Source organism: Helicoverpa zea, chromosome 20 (genome assembly GCF_022581195.2).
Source record: "Helicoverpa zea isolate HzStark_Cry1AcR chromosome 20, ilHelZeax1.1, whole genome shotgun sequence".
Classification (NCBI taxonomy): domain Eukaryota; kingdom Metazoa; phylum Arthropoda; class Insecta; order Lepidoptera; family Noctuidae; genus Helicoverpa; species Helicoverpa zea.
The window spans coordinates 8,729,608-8,749,032 of NC_061471.1; the positions used below are offsets into that span (position 1 = coordinate 8,729,608).

The 19,425-nt window shown below is 35.8% G+C and overlaps 3 protein-coding genes across 7 annotated transcripts in view; 2 read left to right on the forward strand and 1 right to left on the reverse strand.

The window, feature by feature from the left end:
- Window positions 1-289: 289 nt before the first annotated feature.
- Window positions 290-2,813, forward strand: LOC124640482. The gene is made up of 4 exons (XM_047178268.1): window positions 290-734; window positions 1,210-1,386; window positions 1,673-1,805; window positions 2,131-2,813. Exons 1-4 carry the CDS (start codon window positions 467-469, stop codon window positions 2,249-2,251), a joined length of 699 nt encoding a protein of 232 aa, XP_047034224.1. The 5' UTR covers window positions 290-466; the 3' UTR covers window positions 2,252-2,813.
- On the reverse strand, window positions 2,628-8,418 carry LOC124640483. Its single transcript, XM_047178269.1, has 5 exons — window positions 8,178-8,418; window positions 6,156-6,286; window positions 5,414-5,569; window positions 3,361-3,436; window positions 2,628-2,920 (listed from the first exon to the last, which is right to left on the reverse strand). The coding sequence occupies exons 1-5, from the start codon at window positions 8,329-8,331 to the stop codon at window positions 2,811-2,813; spliced, it is 627 nt and encodes a 208-aa protein (XP_047034225.1). The 5' UTR covers window positions 8,332-8,418; the 3' UTR covers window positions 2,628-2,810.
- Window positions 8,419-12,427: 4,009 nt separating this feature from the next.
- LOC124640342 (papilin) overlaps window positions 12,428-19,425 on the forward strand; it is a 108,450-nt gene continuing 101,452 nt past the window's right edge. For 3 of the 5 annotated variants that reach the window (XM_047178063.1, XM_047178067.1, XM_047178066.1), the window contains exon 1: window positions 12,428-12,676. In XM_047178063.1, the coding sequence (XP_047034019.1) occupies window positions 12,657-12,676 (20 nt within the window). In that variant the 5' untranslated portion in view covers window positions 12,428-12,656. The remainder of the gene's footprint in view (window positions 12,677-19,425) is intronic. The other 2 variants (XM_047178065.1, XM_047178064.1) reach the window with 1 other exon arrangement.

Here is a 19,425-nt window from a genome sequence, read left to right on the forward strand (position 1 = left end):
ATGGCGGTCCCTCTACGGTGAAAACTAAAAATTGTGGCACACACTTGTGTACATACAACGCCACTTTGATCGAATATGCATTACAATAGAACAGAAATGTAGATGACACAGTCCTCGGTCTAAACAGGTAGTGGGTGGCCGTTGCTCTCCTAAATAGTGAGATTCATTGGTGAAAATTTGTCCCTAAACGTCTTGGCCGCTATGATGTAAAAGACCAAGAACCTTGTGTTTTGAAATGTGCAAAAGACCATAAGTGCTTGTGTAGTTTCCTCTGATGGAATGCTCTAGACACAGGGCAGTCGTTTTCTCAAGAAAAGCTCCGAATTTTCAACCTTAGCGTGTGTTTGAATTGCCACGTTGGCATATGTATATTCTTGAGTTCCTAACAGTTTCCTACCAGAGCTAAACCTGCCTACTACTACTAGGTAAACATAGGTCATCAGAGAGAATATTTTGGAGCTACAAAATGTACAGCCAAACATACGAAGACGAGGCTCCTATCCCCCTCATAGCTAACTACACAGTTGTCAAAGATGATGAAGAGAAACGGGACCCAGAGGATCGAGTCATTCTAGAAATAGGCCGCCAAGATGATAAGCCTAAAGAAGAACACACATTCTCACATAAGAAGTACGATAAGACCATTTCTCATCATAGATCTTATGTGTTAGAAGATTATGAACCAAGGAGGATATATTTTAGACCACATGAATTGGATCACAGCGCTGCAGAAGGTAAGAATTTAAATTCTAGGTATAAAGATGCAAACCTGAATAAACAGCCATTATGAGTCATTGTTTACCCAGTACATGCCTTCTGAAATTTCCATTTAGACTAGGTAGGTAGGTACTAGGCTTATAAGTACTAGGTTCTTTCACAATTATTCACCAGAGATTCATATAGGAATAATTCAAATTAGATTTCTGGCTCATACAGTTTGAGATAAATAATGTACCTTTGTAGACATAGTTGTGAGTGGTTTATGTTATAGGACCACATTACGCGAATGAAACTTCTATGTCTGTTGCGTTTTCACGCCAAACTTGCTGAACTGATTTTAATAAAATTTTACCTAAAGAGCCTGAGAGACACGAGCTACTTTAAACGGTTTTGGGAATTGGTTCTCCCAGAGCATTTGCGAAACCGCGGGGAAAAGCTATTGCATAAAATAAAGAGTCTACTATTAATTACTCTTTATTTACATTGAAGGCTCTAGATTCTTCGAGCAAGACTACAGGGATGCGGTCACGATACCAGATATCGCCAACTCGGAATCATCCCTGGACTACTCACACGAATCCCAGGATACCTCTAAATACGGCACTGATGATGCCAACCAAGACACCATGCTGAATTGGAAGGAGAGGGCCATGCAGCTTGAGAAAGGTAAAATATTTTTTTAGAGAAATTTATTTTGTTTCTGAAACAGGTAATCTTGTTCGTAGGCCCTTTGAGATGTATTGCGCTAATTATTTCGTGACAATTTCGCTCGATGAAGGGACCATGAGGGAAAGTTTGCAAAAAAAAATAGTTTAGTACAGCAATAGATAAGTGTTATTACCGTGGATCAGGCTATACCTAATGTCAGAAACTAGGCACACTTCGAGACTTGATTTTCCCTTCGAGCTCGAAAGTCGTCTTCATTGAGATTTTTTTTTGTCTATTTGGTCAGAATACAAGAAAACTGCATGCGATCGAGAGCGGACTCGCATGAGGGATATGAACCGCGCATTCGATCTGCTGCGCTCGAAGCTGCCAATCACCAAGCCGTCTAAGAAGAAGTATTCCAAAATCGAGTGCCTTAGGTGAGAGACTTCCTAACGTTAATTCTACCCTGGTCACCCAGGTTACTAGATTTGCATGATACCTCGATTTAATATACAAAAAATAGTCTGGTACAGGTTTTTGCCAAAATTGTTGGCGTCAGCAGACGCCAACAATTCGCAAAATTACCCAGCAGTGCTGAGTCAGCACTGTATTTCTGAAACATTTTCCTACCAAGTGTAGTGACCTTAGTTTTCTGTTGGTAAGAGGCAGGTCTATGAGATAAAGGGGTTAAGTACTTTTACACTGATGTCTTTTATTTATTAGAATTTAATTTGATCTAAGCCACAGCTTTTTTGGTTATAGGATAGCCATTTGTTATATCAGACATTTGGAGTATATGCTGGCAGGAGGATCGGCAGCTGAAAACCCTGCCTTCTTCGAGCTTCACGCCTCGGACCTTAGAAGGAGGCAGCAGAGATATTAGCCAATATACCATAGAGTAGAATGCTACAAAAATAAAAATTTAGTCAGCTTTGTTCGGCTGCCTTTGACAAACAAAAAAAAAAGTGCAATTCTTCAAAGACGTATTTATATTTCTTTTTGACAAAAAGTATAACAATACAATAAATAAGAATATATTTTTTAAATACGTTCCTTGTATTATGCTTACCATAATTTGAAATATTATCTGGTTCCGATATCAAGAAACCACTTTTTTACCTTACGATAAGCACTAAACATAACAACAGCTATATTTTACATTTTTCATATTTCAGAGTCCATTTATACAATGTTTTCATATCGAAACTTTTAACTCCTTCTGACAATATCACAAAAACTTTTTAAAGAAAAGATGTTGGTGGTTGTTACCTTTTCTTACACATTTGTACCAAAATGATGAACGTACCACTTTTACTTTACATTATAGGAACATTTTGCTGTTACTAGTCTCGTTACAATTCAACTGTGCACTTGTCAATTTTGTGAACAATACAAAACCTACTAAACCCTCGGCTTATATGAATATGGTAATATTTTTTAAATCACTTTTTCTTTAATTTCCTTTCCATTTCTTCTTCCATTTTTTTCTTCTCCATAGCCTTTAGGTAGTCAAAGTAGGCGCATTTGATGAGTAGCGGCACCTTGACAACACCTGTTCAACACAGGAAAGATATTACTAGGCAGTTTACTTGAATGATCCTACTTGCATGCACGGTGAGTATGGGCCCATCCTCCCAACTTGGGGCCTTTGTCCAGCAGTGTACGTTTTTAGGCTGTGGCGATTATTAGACTACGATGGACCGATTTAAATGGGTGCACGGGTAGTCTGGACTTCTATACAGACTTGAAAGGATATACTAGGGTTACTTTGTACCTATTCGGTTGTGGAAGGTGGTTTTCCCAGGTAGTAAATGAAACCGCTGGGAGGTTAGGTAATGTAAACTTTTACATAGTGATTATGTTAGTGAAGCATACGTCTTAATTTTGTCTACTTATCGTATACTTAAGTACCCAGTTACTGTTTTCAATTACACGTTGAAGACACTTTTTCGCTTAAAAATAGATTAATATAGAAACGAATTAGAAAATTACCAGCGAAACAAGTCGTCACGGCGCTTTTGTAGATTGAATACAAGGGTCCAGCCATAGTCTCCACTGTGTCCTTTTTCTGAAAACATTACGATTTATCTGTAGTCAGTGAAACTGGAGCATTTTGCTCAGTGTTTAATATTAATTTCCCTTTCTATACCGATGTCATATCAGCGTGTCACTGTGATAATGGAAATGGCACAACAATTTACTTTTTACTCCAAATTATTATTTGGACCATGTCCGTTTTGCTAAATTTGTAGATAATGAACATAGATGAATATTCTACTTCCACTCGTATTTTTTACTGAATTAAACTTTTTTATCGCCATGATAAGGTACCGTGATTAATGTCAAAAATAGAATTAAGTAATGTAACGACATGATTATTCAATGTTAAATGAAATATGGATCTAAAATGCGTTACAGCCTTGCTAACAGTCTTAATAACCTTGCTAATAATTATGCTATATTTTATTGATGAGGATGAACGTTACATTTTCATCCTTGTAACGTAACATTGTCAGTGATGTGACCCCATTTATACCAGGCAGTTATCAACAGTGAGGATGCTCCTTCCGCCCAGTATTACGTTACTTACCGGTTTTTACAAGCGAATCAAATCACACCATAATACACCCTGCTCCCCCCTACGTGCATGTACTAGGATCTCAGAAGGGGTTACAGCTTTCACCTACTATGTGCCATATGCTAATGGCCTTCAATGGTGATACCCGCATGACTTTGGCCTAAGCCTGGATCTGACCTAGTTTTTCAATAAAAGCACTGATATATCTCCGTGTCGATAAAATAATTATATGCGAACAGAGTAAAGAAGTAAGTACTTGTGTAAATTATATTATTTTAATATACTATGCACTCACAGAGGAACGGAAAAAATACCCAAGGCGAGGTACTATTTTTATCAGATTAGCTAGACCAGACCAGACGACTTGTCTGCTGAACATATTACAATTCCGCGCAAGAATACGGTGAGCTCAGATTCATTGACCGTATTGCAAAGAATGAATGAACCAACGCTATGCGAAGAACGGCGTCCCTCGTATGTAACTGACGTGCAACCACCAGGATATCATATCAATAGAAAAGTATGTAGGAATTTTCGCGTGACTTCAGTGCGCCATAGCGTCTTTTGAGCGTAGCATACGTCTACTAGGCTAACAGCGATTGGTGTCGGTGGAAAAATAGTTAGACTTGTCCATTACTCGCATTGTTTGCAGATCTTTATCAAAGTATCAGTAATCGCGCAATGAAATTCTCTTTCTAATGTCGAACCAAAACGCATAGATTCGCAAGACATAGAGGCAGTATAGCTAGCGGTGTCGCGAAACGTTTTGGCAGGTAAGGAGCCACTCTAGCGAGGCCAATCCGCGGCTAGCTTTCATTGTGGGCAGACGTTTTGCGAAAGCGAGTGGATTGATGCGATGCGAATGGCACGCGTCGATTGCGAGACAGCCTCCCATTTACCAGGCTTACAGATACAACGAGGAGATGGAATCACATTCCGCTAGAAATATATTTAAATAAATTTTGTCCTTATCGAGTCCTATCAAATAGTTATTTTAGAGGTAGGCTAAATCGTACTGAAAATAAGAAGAAACCTCCTAAAACTTGCCTTCCATAGCCAGATTAATTATAGATATTATAGATTTCCTGCAAAACTTTTTGATCGAAATTATCCACCCCTCAGGAAAAAGTTTTTGTTTCAATTGAAATTAAAGTATAATCTTGCCTATTTTGCAAAAAGCATCTGAAAATAAAGTTATTTCAATAAGTTCCAAAAACGGCAATGCATTGCCAAAAACGTGGTAGCCATAAAACCACCTGTTATCGAGACCACCACCACGAAGCAACCAAAATGTCGCGTCGTGCCCCGTAGAGTTGATCGAACGACCGGTGACGTAACTACTTCTACTAGGATAACATGAGAGGCGAACAGATACTATTATTTCAGTAGCACTGCGTCGTACATATGAATTAGAACCTTAAACTAACGGCATAAAATACTTTTTGTAAGATATTGTTTTATACTTACAATGACGTTACCACACTGATCAAAGACGGGTGGGCGTCTAGTGTTGATGCTGCGCAGGTATTCCGACCAACGGCGAAGGCATTCTGTGACTTCTCGTTGGTCGCCCCACACTCCTTGCGTGTACGTGAAGTAAAGGGAACCTACTATGATGCCAGCCTGTTGAGGAGATAGTCATACGGTAAATTACGTCAAGCGCTACTAATAGCGATGAAATGTAGAGGAGGTGTTCTTAACATTGCTGCATTGTAAGATTATCTACACACCGTATTAATATCTACGGATAGATATATGGAATCACTGGAATGCGACTGAAAATATTATAGGGAGTTAAAGAGTAAATAGAAAGTTAAGAAATGAAATGTAATGCATTTAAGCAACATAATAGGTATACAAAAATAACGAAAATTTGGAATGTAACAAAAACATTTTTAATTTCTTTTCTTTTCAAATATATTCTGAAACAAAATACTTATAGGAAAAAGAAACTTGTATTCTTCTTTCGATGTGGAGGGAATCCACTCAGAGATAGATAATAAGTACCTAATAAAATGGTGATAATGGTTAGTCGATTATTATCTACATCAAGAAATCGTAGTTAGAGACGCAAACGTTAGATATCGAAACTTAATCTGACTATCGATATCGTATTAAAATTTCGACCCTTACGGATAAGGATTACAGCATAACAAATCTTAATTAATACTAGGGCGACAGATAAGAAAAGAGGTAAGGTTTCACCAACTTTGATGGCGTACAAAAGCTTTCCGTGGACGTAGTAAGGCATTCTGGGTATAGCAACAGTTTGACCAGATTTTTTCATCTTGTATTCGTGTCTGCTGCAAACTTTGATGCAAGTCGGATGCAACGGAATATCTGTGGAAGGATTGAATTACATACATACTTATATTGACATAATTTATATTAAAACTTATACAAAATTCTGAATAAGGTAAGTAGAAAAGGACTTTAGGTGAAGTGTCGAAGTCTAAAACTTGAATCCTCAGATTCGGCTCTATAATATTTATATAGATGATTCATTTAGCCAAAGACATGAGTCAAAACCGCGGCATACAATTATGTATGTAGTTAATTTAAATAAAAATCAATTTAATTTAATAATAAAAATTCGTGAAGTGCAAAATATGTGTGCGAGTAAGATAACTCTACAAAATGATTATGATTTGTTTTTCTTTCGAAAAAGTAGCAGAAAACATGGATACCACATCATCTACGGAGTGCCTGGTAAAAGTTTGAGAGCATTTAGGAGACGTTACATAATTTGTAATAACCACCAGGGCAACATACCAAATAGGAAGCTTGTTCGTAAAATGTAGGGCAGTCACCTTTACACGACTGTTTCATTGATACAAAAGAGACGGCTATATTTTAATTACCATGTTACATCTCGTTCTGACTTTTATAGCGGGAGAGATTTTTTGTTTTGTTATCTTTACATTTTACCTAATCCGAGTTATAATTTCCTAGTACAATGGACATTTCTGTTTTTTTTTTTGTATCGAAAGTTGTTGCATAATTGAATCTCATTATCATTTTATGATATGTCGATATCGGTACCGTGAATCACAAATTATTTTTGCATTAAAGTTGGCATTAAATGTTCGACTTTTCAATTAACTTGAATAGGATCTTTAGCTTGTGCAGTGTGTACTCAATTTACAATTTGAATGAAGTTTAAGTTAGAAACACATTACGATTCTATTGTGTCCGAGCATACGCAGCGTGGAAGTCAGTGACACGGTCGGTCAGTGTTATCTGGGAACTAAAATAGAATTCACGTAAGATTTTATATGTTCGCGCGGTAGATGACTCAGTGCCGTACAATGTACTGAATCAGGATGATGGCCTAGCACAGGACAGCTTTTGGTCTAAGTTATCGCACAGATATAATGACATAGATGCTTACAATTCACGGCCAATGTGTAAAGAGGAATATTTGATTTAGTCAGCACAATTTTTATATTAATAATCTAATCAGTCTCTGTTAGACATCGCCGTCTGTCTAGTTTTTTCCAAATGCCATGAATCCAAAAAAGTAGCCAATCATTTCAAAATGAATCAGAACTACAGTAAAATCAAGTTCCCATTTTAATTAACATTAATTTACAATTTTAACACTAATTAGATCGCTTAAAACGCAGGCATTTATATAGTTCTTGTAAGTAAAACACCTCTACATCAGGTTTGTATGTTAGTATTATAGTTTGTTTACATGAATTCTCTTAGGACTTAGCCAGAAGGAAGTTTAGACGTGCAGACGAAATGCAGACCAAGTACCGAAATATATTTGGCTTAGATAATAAATTGGTAAGATGGTTCACAGTGGATTTGTTTGTAAAAATGCTTGAGAAAATATGCAAGCTAGGTTATATTTTTGATGGTAGACGAATTTTATGTTAGCTGTTGAAGTGTTGTTGAGATTTTTAGCAAAAGTTAATAAGACAATGCAATTTTAGCAAAAGTTAGTGATACGATCAGAAAAAATATTTTTTGGCATGCAGGGTACTTGGGATACCTCACGGTACCTGGTATCCCTACGATACATTCTTCCGTAATGTACCTAGACACCAAGTCTGAGCAAAGTGACACATAGAGAACCAAGAAAGTTTTATGAGAAGGCGCAACATTTTGACTGACACTGATTTTGACTGAAACTCTGATCAGTCAATCAATCACTGCGTTCATTCTTTGCGTTGTCAACATCTTACTCATCATTCAGTAATTTTTATAAGTGTTGTGTAGGTACCTGGTTGGGGACAAAACTTTTCGCGTGGGGCACATTTTTCATACATCTGCATATCTGGTTTGGGATGCTTCACGTGTTTAGCCAAGTTGATGGTACGGCAGACATCGCACCGTACCCGTTCAGTCTTGATGCCACAACGAGGTTCAGCACACATGTTTAATTTTCTTTTATGGACTTTTAACGAGACAGAAGATTTAGAAACAAATAACAAAAATGGGATGTTGACGGAATCAAAAAGGTGAAGGTGATGGTCTGTCAGTTGGTTGTTTCATGTTTGCTTTTTAGCGTTTTCTGCCAGTTTTTGATTGAAGAAGGATGAGGTTTTATGTCGCTGCACCTCTTTGGCGTTTACTTGTAAAGTTGGTGAAAAGTAAAAACCTTATTATTTAAAGAATTACATATTTTTAGCTGTCCAGTGAAAGAAATACGATAAAATATTTGTGATGCAAATCCGAAATCATTAAAACGCAGAAAATGCTATACCTACATCGAGTGACCTCTAACTGACACAATCACAGGAGCCAGTTGAGTATCAACTTTTTATTACTGTTTAAAATTTTAGTTATTTAACTAATCGCAATGATTAAAATTCAACATCTGCGAGCTAGATAGAGTAGGTAGCTACCAACTAGTCTCACAAACTGTCCGAACGAAACGCATGAAAGTATTATTCATAACTTTCCATTAACTTTTTCCAGCGAAAATGTATGTAAAGTATGTAAAGTCCAGCCTTTTTTTATAAAACAATCAGACCTATTTACCACAGGTAGCCATCATCTGGAAACTGTAGCACAAAATAGCGTTGCCCCGTTTCGAGTTTTATAGTCAGGTCAGACGAAATGACGCTTTCATTCACCATGTTCTGTGTTAAAATAACCGCGAGTCGGTACTTACACGTACTAGAACATATCGGCTATTTGTCAGTTTTATACGTTTACGCCTACGTCTTGTTATGGTGGTACAAGAGTTTTTTATCAGCTGATACTAACCTATTTTTCAAATTAGATCAGCCAAATCAGCATATTGAATTTAGCCAATCATCTTGAAAACCACCGTGATTAAAATTCTTTTCGTTACGATTTTACCCACGTGTACCCAAAACATACTTACTGAATGGTTTATTAGCATTCTATATATTATACATAAGTGACGTAACAAAATATAAACGTAGTATTAATGAAACAAAATATAACCAATATTGGCACTGTAGGTCACAACAAAAATTCGGCTGGAGGTTTACACTAATTTCGAATAGGACACTGAAAGCTTATGTATGGAACTATGGAACACTAAATAACTTAGGGAGTCGGAAGTTAGGTAATGTAATAAATGATAGTGTGGTAAACATGTGGTTCCTAAATATTCAACAGCTAAAGAATTAATAGAATCGCCATGTTATTAGAGAGATAGTGTAATACTTAAGAACAAACAACGTTAACTACGGAACTACTTCCCGCAGCCGAATAAAAACTAGCCTATCCTTTTTCAGGGTGTAGATTATCCGTGAACCAAATATCTATGTACATTGGTTCGGTAGTTTTTCAGTGAAAGCTGGCAGGATTGAGCTTTCTTATAGAACACCCACGTGCGTGAAGTAGACCCAAGTACAGAATGCAAGTTAAAACGCTACTGGACGCTGTCATATTATTCGATGTTCCACATTACAAATTGTATAAAATTATTATTTAATTCTTGCAGTTGCAGATTAAATGTAGCTGCATTTAATCTCAACTAACTGACATGGAAAACACGTTTGTGATAATGAGCATTTATTTTGATGCACTATACTTATCTACCTAAAATAATTGTATTAAAATAATATGTATTTTTCTTGCAAAACAAAATTCCTTTTGATATTAGTTTGGACACCTCCAGCATCCACCAATTCGACTTCAGGGACTGTCAGGCGGATTTTAGGAAACTTTGACTCTAGGGCTCGTTAGGTGATGACAACTACTTACTCGATAAGCAGAAGAAGTATCCGGCTTTTTGGTTTGGTCATGTCTTTATAAAACTAATGAAGACTTTTACTTACGTTTTCTACTGAATGAATTTTTAGGTCTTACAATTTTATGGGCGTAGGAACTCCATTTTTTCACTAACTTTCATATTAAGTCGGGAAAAACAAGATATTTTCATATTATTATGTCCTTCTTAAATAATATTAACAAACTATAAGTAAAATAAATTGACAGTTAGCCATGGCCGTAGAGATGTGTAGCCGTGTTAATCCTTGAATGGATATTGAATGTCCTCATTGGTATAGAGACTGAAGAATGCTCTGACGATACCCGTTCCTTCGACAAAAGGTAAACGAAGGTCGTTTTTAGTCGGTAAGAGTTCGGCACACCTCACCACCGATCCCTGATGTAGGGAATAAAGTAAGCGGGTCTCTAGATGCAAGACTTAGCTATCGAACGGCAACTGTACTCGCACCTCGAACCATAGAGGGCGGCTGTTTATCCAGAAGACCTACAATGAAGTACATGGCGTTAATAAAAAGAATCAATAGTGTAGAGGTCTCATCGCAGCCAGTCGTGTACGGATGTGATAAGCGCCCACGCATAGTGATTCGCATCCGCTACGTGTATGTATGTGTTGCGCAAACCACTGCTATGTGCTTCCGCGGTGCGACTAGGATGGCAGAGATAACGGTAGGTGTATTGCGAAATTTTGCCAAAAATTTGCCTATGTCGCCCGACCTCGGCACGCTAGCCCTTCGAGTTCCTGATTAATGTGATAAAATTGGTAGGTTAATAAAATGGTCGAAAGATAACAATTGTATTTTAATTGGTTTAAATTTTGGGATTTCACAAATATTAATAAAAAATGAATTTTCGAAAATGTCCAATTCTTCTTCTACTACAGCGATTTATCTGGCTGAACGTGGGATGATTTTGTGTGAGTTACATATCTGAAAGAAAACATTAATATGGTAGCTGTCGCAAAAAAATACTATTTCATGAATGATGCGGCATCATCAATTTGTATTTTTCATGAACAAGACACCAAAAATGTACTTACACATATCAGGGTTCCATGTTTTTTAAGAGCTCACCAAGAAGTCTTGATTTGGCGTTGAAGTGATCACCAAGCGGTAACCACTGAATCTGAACCAGCTTTTGAGTTCTGCAATTCTGGTATCATTTGTGTGAAAATGTACGAATTTTAATAATTTCCTGTACCTACCTTTTTTTACTCATACATATCACATAGTCGTTTCAGATGACACGAGAATCTATCTACAACAAAGTGGTTACTAAAATTATTTTTCAGCAAAAAATATATGTTTTGTTCTATGTATAGTAATCGCAGTAGGTACAGGATATCTGCAGATAATACTCGCAAGAACAATGATGTGACACAATTTGGTGCAATGTGCAATACATATATATATGTATTTTATTTAGTTAAAAATAGATCTTGTTGCCAACTGCTTAAATATTCACTGCATATAGAAAACTACTCCAAATATTTATTTCGAAGGAATTTTGAAAATATTATATACATATTTGATTATAGGATTTATAATGCTGACGTGGTTTGAAATATGCGTAGCGAGATATAGTTTCAAATAACAATTAATGACAAAAAGCTAGCTGTTTTCCCGTGTTTTTAGCCGCGTCCCTCGTGAACTTATTCCCGTACCCGGATAAAATATAGCGGACCTATAATACTCGCGGATGGTGTAGCTTCCCAAGAGCATAGAGTGAAAGGATTTTTAAATTCGGGGGTCTCAAATAAAAAAAATGTATGTGTTTATTGAGAAGTTTTGTATTAGTTGAGAAGTATAGTAAAATCGTAGCAAGATGTAGCACGAACATCTACGCAACTTTTAAAAACTGTAACATGTGCCTTCTAATCAAAAACTACATTCATTGGAATTACCCATTTTAGTTAAGTACCTATTCGAATTCTAATAAGAGCGTCCATGAAAAACTGAATGACGTACTCGTATGTACCTATATTAACTTTGATAACGTTATAAAACTCCGCTCGTATGTGAAAAAATATTATGCAACGTCAAATTCAGTGTGTATTGTATGTACGTGTTAAAATGCATCCTTAACTGTCAAGTTATTATTCCCAACCCTTGTTAGAGGCAAACAAACACGAACAAGCCGTCATTATTTGCAAAAACGCCATTGTTTTACTTAAAAGGGCGACAGTGGAACTTGGACTTAAAGCTCCATTGAGCGTTTTCATGAATGGCGGGCGTGGTGGGGAGGCGAGGATGCGCGCGCGCCGGCAGATACTCCGTGCGCCGGAGGCTGCGTCACACGCACTTCAGTGAGGTTCACTAGTCACTTCACTGTCGGCGCGCAGGCGCAATAGCGCGCATTCGGCGGGACATTCAAATTACAACTTTTTTTTTCATTTTTATATTTCGAACTTCTTATTTTTTCTTGTGTCTGACTGTACTGTGGTGTTGTTCAGTGTTGTTTGAGAACGAGAAACTGTTGGGCATGCTGGCGTAAGATGACGGCTTTTAACTTCAGGTAGGATTTATGTTTAAGCTGTTTAAGCTTTGAATACGACCGAAATATAATTTTAAGTCGAGTGGTTTTAATCATCTGTAACTACTAAAAATGTTTTTTTTTTCTGACAGGAAAATAATTCTTGAAAATTATTCAGCTCCGACAAAAATATTTCTCGGTATCATCAATCGTATTAGAATTAATGGAGACTGAAGCTTCCAATATAAAATCATCAAATAACTTTTAAACGTGGTTCACAAATAATTTTAAAACTAAATGATTTATTTTGTACATATCGGGTGGAATATGAAAACTACGAAGAAGGAACTCTTCAAATATCTTTGATCGTCAGTTCATAGACATTAAACGCCTTATATTCATTTATTTTATCAAAAAATTGCAAATAGTCTCTCTAAGAATTAATTAAAATGATTAAATAATATATAGGAATAGTATTATCATTTTTGTCCTGTACTGTTTGCCGGCCGGTATTCTTGGAACTCAGATAGTGCACAGAGGGCCATTGATTGCGCTGAACAGTGTTCTAGGCGCTTGAATACGATCGTTATTACATTTTAATTTATAGAAAAAAAAAAAAAATTATTACATAATATTATGGTGAAGTTATTTTGTAAGTTTTTTTACTAATGAGATTTTGAAAGTATAGGAACTGAATTTAAATTTCTGCTGAGTTGTTAGGCTAGCTTTTAGATATGGACTTACTACTGGTCTAAGCGGATAATTTATCTAGGTGTTACCTACATGTATTTTTTTAAATTGTTAAACATGTTTTAAAAGTAAGCAGTTTATTAAAAAAAAAGTAAGTACTGTATATAAACAGCTTTCAAAATTACGATTAACATGTTCAGAAAACTCTCGTTACAATAATTAACTTAATTAAATACCGCTAAAAACTAAATAAATAATAGTATCTACCTAAAATACGACCGTAGTAACCGCAAATATCGCCAAATTACAAACATTTTCTGCGCATACGCATGTCTCAGGATCACACGCAAATCGTGCGCACAGTTCATGTCTTGTCAGCGGGATGGGGTGCAAGGGCTGGCGGGGGAGAGGGGTAGGGTCACCACATGTTCCAATTTTGAATGAATGTGGTCACTGGTCAAACAAATGTCAAACAAACAAGTGAGGAAGTTGTTTTTTTTTTGAGCTTTTATGGCTGTTCCGTAGGAAGTGTGAGGAGACTACTTCAGGCGCCTAGGTAAAAAGTACCTTACCTATATGTTATTTCAATTTTTAAACGTGGTTAAGCTAGTTATTGTAAATTTTTGTGCTAAACTTAAACATTTTTTATATGTATTGAATTTTATTTAAAAAGTTACCTATAAAGTTGCAAGGATCGGTAATAAATACTAGCCTTGACCATCCGAGTTTTTTGGGACTACTCCACAAAAATGAAAGCTTACTGAACAGTGAACACTGAATTATTTTTTCAAAACAGACCAGTGGTTAAGGAGATAAGTTGGTTCAAACAAGCGGACTCTAAAGCTTTAAGTATAATAATGTTAACTTTTAACGCAATGTCTTCGTAGGCTTAATCTGTGGGTGAATCAAATGTGTAGGTACTTACATCCGCTTAATTAAGTTTCCAAAAATACTATAAATAAATTAGTCGGCAACAAATAAAGGAAGTTCAAAAAAGCATGGTTGACAATTTTTAATTGATAAATAACCGAAATGGTTTAGGTAACATGTTAGCACGATTGGAACCTAGTTTCCTGGATCCAAGCTTATTTCCAATTTAAGCGAAATAAGTACTTATAATAAAGTAGCTATGTACTGCTCGTTGATTAGGAGTGAACTAATAATATAAAATTAAATGTGAGTGCAAATATATTTTAGAAGTCGCGTGTTTTTTTCAGTGATAAGGTATTTCAAGATAGCGAACTACCGCCACAGTTATTTCAATTCAATTTTGTAAATATGGAATTCATGCTCTTTTTAACAGACTTAAAAAAATACTGTCATTGTTTGGATGCAGTTACCAATTTCCACTTCATCTCCCTACGTTGTTGAAAAAAACTCTCAGACTTATTAATTTAGAGCATCTAACAAGAAAGTTTCAACCAACACGAAAATAATTCACACCACTAAATTTAGACATTATCAAAGTTTACAACACCCAAAATTATATCTTATCGCCCTAGTAAAGTCATTTTAAGCTCACCTTATAATTCTACCGCGCCAACCCTACACCGCTCCCAGTGGGTCGTAAATCCACTCTCACACGAACCAAACCCGTCCACAAAATATATTAAAAAAACACCTTGAGATTAAAACTAAAGACTATTGTTCCTTTTATACGAGATCCCGACGATCCAAGAGGAGAAATTCTTAGTCCCTTCATGCATAAATTCATTGTCGGTTTTGTGGCAAGCAGCCGTATAATTAAACTTAGAAGATTTAGATAACGGCAGAAAAGCCTTTCTTTTCGCAACAATGTAATTACAGTTCTATGCTTTCACGAATAAAGTTTCATTTTGTTTATCCGTAAGTTGTATAAAGTTTTTGCAAACGGTAGCGTTAGGTCTGCGCGCGCGATTTCTTTGAAATTTCTCTTTCAGTTTGGGCTACTGTTTGTTTTTGTTTTTATGTGCCGTTCGGTAATTTTGTTCAAAGCTCTCTGTTTGAGACAATGTTTAGCTTTTATATCTAAGGTTGCTTTAGTACAATGCGTTTGTATCCCGATGTGTGATTGATTTCCGCCGCGGTTTCCTGAGATGCTGTTAATTATGCATCTGTGTAATGTTTCATTTGCGTTTGTGTGGAAATGGTCGAGTTTCCGTGTGTTTTATTTTTTCTTACGGGATGTCAGAATGTTTGACTTTTGTGTAATCTTTCTGATATACAAAAATTGTTATGTATTATGATGAAGCTGTGCAATCTTTTCATAACCTCTTCGTATAAAGTTATTGTCAATAGTTAGTAATATTTGACTTTTTATTTCACTAAGAAAAGATACCATGATAACATACATCAATACGATTTGCCATTCTTATTCAAACATGCCCTAAATACATGCTAGTAAAACCATGAATGAATGTACGAAATAAAATGAAAGACAATACGCAATCGCAATATTTCCAGCTATAAAGTTTAAAACTTTTGTTTTTATTGGGTCAACAATACACAGTTTAGCAAAGACAGACCAACATATTTCGTAATATGCTTATGAATACGACGAAGCTTCACTTTTCCTGTGTATGAGTATAAGTAAAGTTTGTTTGTGGTTACCATGGTTACAACACAATTTTCCCAGCTATGTAAGGTGGTTTCCAGTCTAATTTAACAGCCTACCTGGAACATAAACTAATTGATACAGTTTATTACAATAAACTCCCCGGTCACTTTCTGCCTTGTTTCTAATTTTCAATTTTCTTAATTACTTAGGACGTTGTGTTGTTCAATAATATTCTTGTATTTCTCTCACATAGAAGGAATTAGTGATTCAGAGGGCTGCCAATGTGTCAATTATAGTGTTCCGGTCAAAAGCTTTGCATGTCTCATGAGCTTTCAAAGTGATAAGGGCTCGCAAGTTGTGGCCTGCATCTTAATAATGCATTTTGTATTGCTCACACGTTTATTTATTACTGGTAAATGGTAATAGAGTCGTTGCAATAGTTTATTACGTATCGTAACTGTTGATCGTATCATCGTATATTTGTTTTAGATGGGTTCTTAGAAACTGATTGCGTGTATTATTAAAACAAATATATTATTTAGTGAATGATAGAATTACTTATTTAGATTTTAATCTAACTTTGTAAAAGTGAAAAAAATATCCGGCAATATTCATGAACATCTTGTTGAAAATCCAGTTTACCTCGTTAGTAACTCGCATGTGTGAGTAGGTATTGAAAGTAAACCTAGTGCTTACAAGGCTCCTGGCACGATATGCTCTCCTGGTAATTCTAGGTACAAACGAGACTCGGTCTAGACTGAGAGACTAAATCTAGATTTTATCTCGCCGCGCACAGACTTGAATAAAATTAGTCTAGAATGAAGGAATAGTAAAAATTTTTCTAATTTTGTTAGGATTATGCTAATAAAATAATTTATGAATTCTCTATTAACTTTTTTTTATTTATTTTAACACTTTTTTTTGCAATCAATTAATTATTTATTGGTTATGTTTATGTCAATAATAAAAGTTTGTTAGATAATGTGATGAACCATTTTAGTTTTTTATATAATAAAATAAAAATAAAAAACGAAGAAACTAATGTTATTTATTGACAATTTAATTGAAAGAAAAGAGGAAGATTTTTAAGAACCTGCTTTAGCATCTCTGTAAGCAAAAGTAATATTATAAGTAGTGGAATAACAACGGCAACACTCTTTCTTGGTGACAAATAAAATCTCCATCATACAAATAGGTACTTACATAACAATCACTGTATCATCCAGACATAAGAACATAGCAGGTCCCGTAAACGAGAAAAGAACCTAATTAAAAAAATCTAAAGGTTTGTTAGAAACTCATTCTACTAGTACTAGAAAAGTCTGTCTTACACGAGTAGCCATTCAACACTTCTATTAATAGCTTGACTACCAAGACGAAATTTCAGCGAAGCTCTCTATAAATCCTTGTAACTCGTTCCTTGTAATACGCGATCAAAAGATCCTGATCTCCTAGTATCACAAAACGGTTCGTGGAACTAAATAGAACCAGGTCTAATGTGACACGAGGAAATTATGTTTCTTTTGAACCTGTTTTCTTTCAAAGCACTTTTTTTCAATTATGGTTAAATGTAATTAAATAAAATCTTTCATTTGTGGGAGAGAGCTCGGTTCATTGCCCGACCTAGGTCATGTCTCCTAAGCATTTTCTCAATAATCCCGGGTTGGTCCCATTAATGGTACCCGATCTCTCCGTATGGAATACAAGGATTCCAAAACGTACAGACTGCCTATCTGAGCACCTCAACCTAAGACATATTGCTTAGTAAGACTTGATTGGTCACAACTTTCCATTTTTAAGTATCCCTTAATTCTAAAGATGGCCAGCACCGAAGTATTATGATGACAGACAGAGGTCACTGATCCAAATATTAACTGCTGAATTGACTCCCATGTTTAAAAGCGTTGTGCGACCTGCGTGTGTGGTCTAAGGGTTTTCATATTATAAATTGATTGATTTGAGTAAAGCCAAAAATTAAATACATCAGTTGAGTGACTTTTCATGTGTATATTTGTGATGTTTCTTGAACATAGCAAGAAACATTTTTCAAACTATCACGGATTTTGTTGTTAAAGTTTGCGTTTGGAACATACGGGGCCACTACAGGTCCCTAGAGTGTTAGTGGTCCTGAGAGTATTAGTGAGTATTTTGGATTCGTGCCACATACATACTGACTTGTACCTGTTACATACATTTCCAATCTAACTGAATACGGTAGTAAGAACTTAAATCTATGCTTTTTAAACTGTACGCTTTTCATATTACTTACAAGAAAAGCACGCGACAGGTCTTGAAAAGTTGCTCAATGATGAACCAAATTGACCTACAACTTGATATAGCCCAGACAATGTCCCAACTGACGGATTTGTAATTTCTACCATGGCTTTTTACGATTGCGGTTTACAATTTAGTACATTTAGTAATCATGATTTATTTACGTTCCATGAGTTATGTAACAAAATATGTGTAAAGAAATATGTCTCTAGTTTTCAATTTGGTTTTACCTGCCTCTTTTATCCAGTGTATAAGAGGATATGTTTCAAATTCCAATAATTACCCGAATTGTTGATACGATATCGTTAACTAATTGGGCTTCTATGCAATCTGCAATAGCCATGAAGGCACCCAATATAATCAATAGATAGCTAATTGCTAATTACCGTTCATGTGAAATGTGTGTGGCTAATGATTTTGAATTTAGAATCATTTCCACGAAATTTTCAAATTATCCCATAAACTGCACTTTCTTCAAGAGTTATTGTATACCTTCGTGACTCTCTGAGAGCCTGGTACATGCACAGACTTACAGCAACCTGTTGGCTATTTCAATTCGGTCAAGGTTGTACCGGCAATCGCTTGCTATTAGGGAAACTGAACGGGATTTGAGGTAAGGAATGCCGCGTAGGGCTGGCGCAATCAACTTATTACATCTTAAAAAATCACCTGTAGAATTACGTGATTTAATTAATTCCAATAGGAAAATAATCCGCTTGGGAAAGATGGGAATCTCATCTTCATCATGCATAATGTAGGCGTAGTAGGTATATAAGTAATCAATGGTAGTATCTTTTGCACTTTAAAGTTTCGAAGTTATCTGAAGACAAAGTTAGATTTATGACGATTTTGATGTCATTCCAATCGTTTTAAAGACACTGATTGATAAAGTCTAGTTACACTTTTCTATAAGTTCCTAATTTCATCTAATAACCTGACTGCTTCCTTTATGAATCTTGGATTAGTTTTTTTTAATTGCCGTTTCTGTGACGCCAATTTCAATTCAAGACAGTGTTTCATACCCTTTTTTATTAGTACCTAAACACCTGTTTAAAAAAAGAAGATCACTGAATTTCACATACAGAATAAGAGCGGTTATATTTTTCTTTAGTTTATGGCAACCATAGAGCTCCAAAGGGTGTGTGGCAACGCGTGGGTGTCGATACAGACGTTTATAGCATGTTTGTATGTAAGTTCGTTAGTTTACATTATTAAAGTATCGTACTGCATGGGGAATGTTTGTTTCTTCTAGAAAGTCGGTCAAGTGTTTGATGGACTATTCAAGGACGGA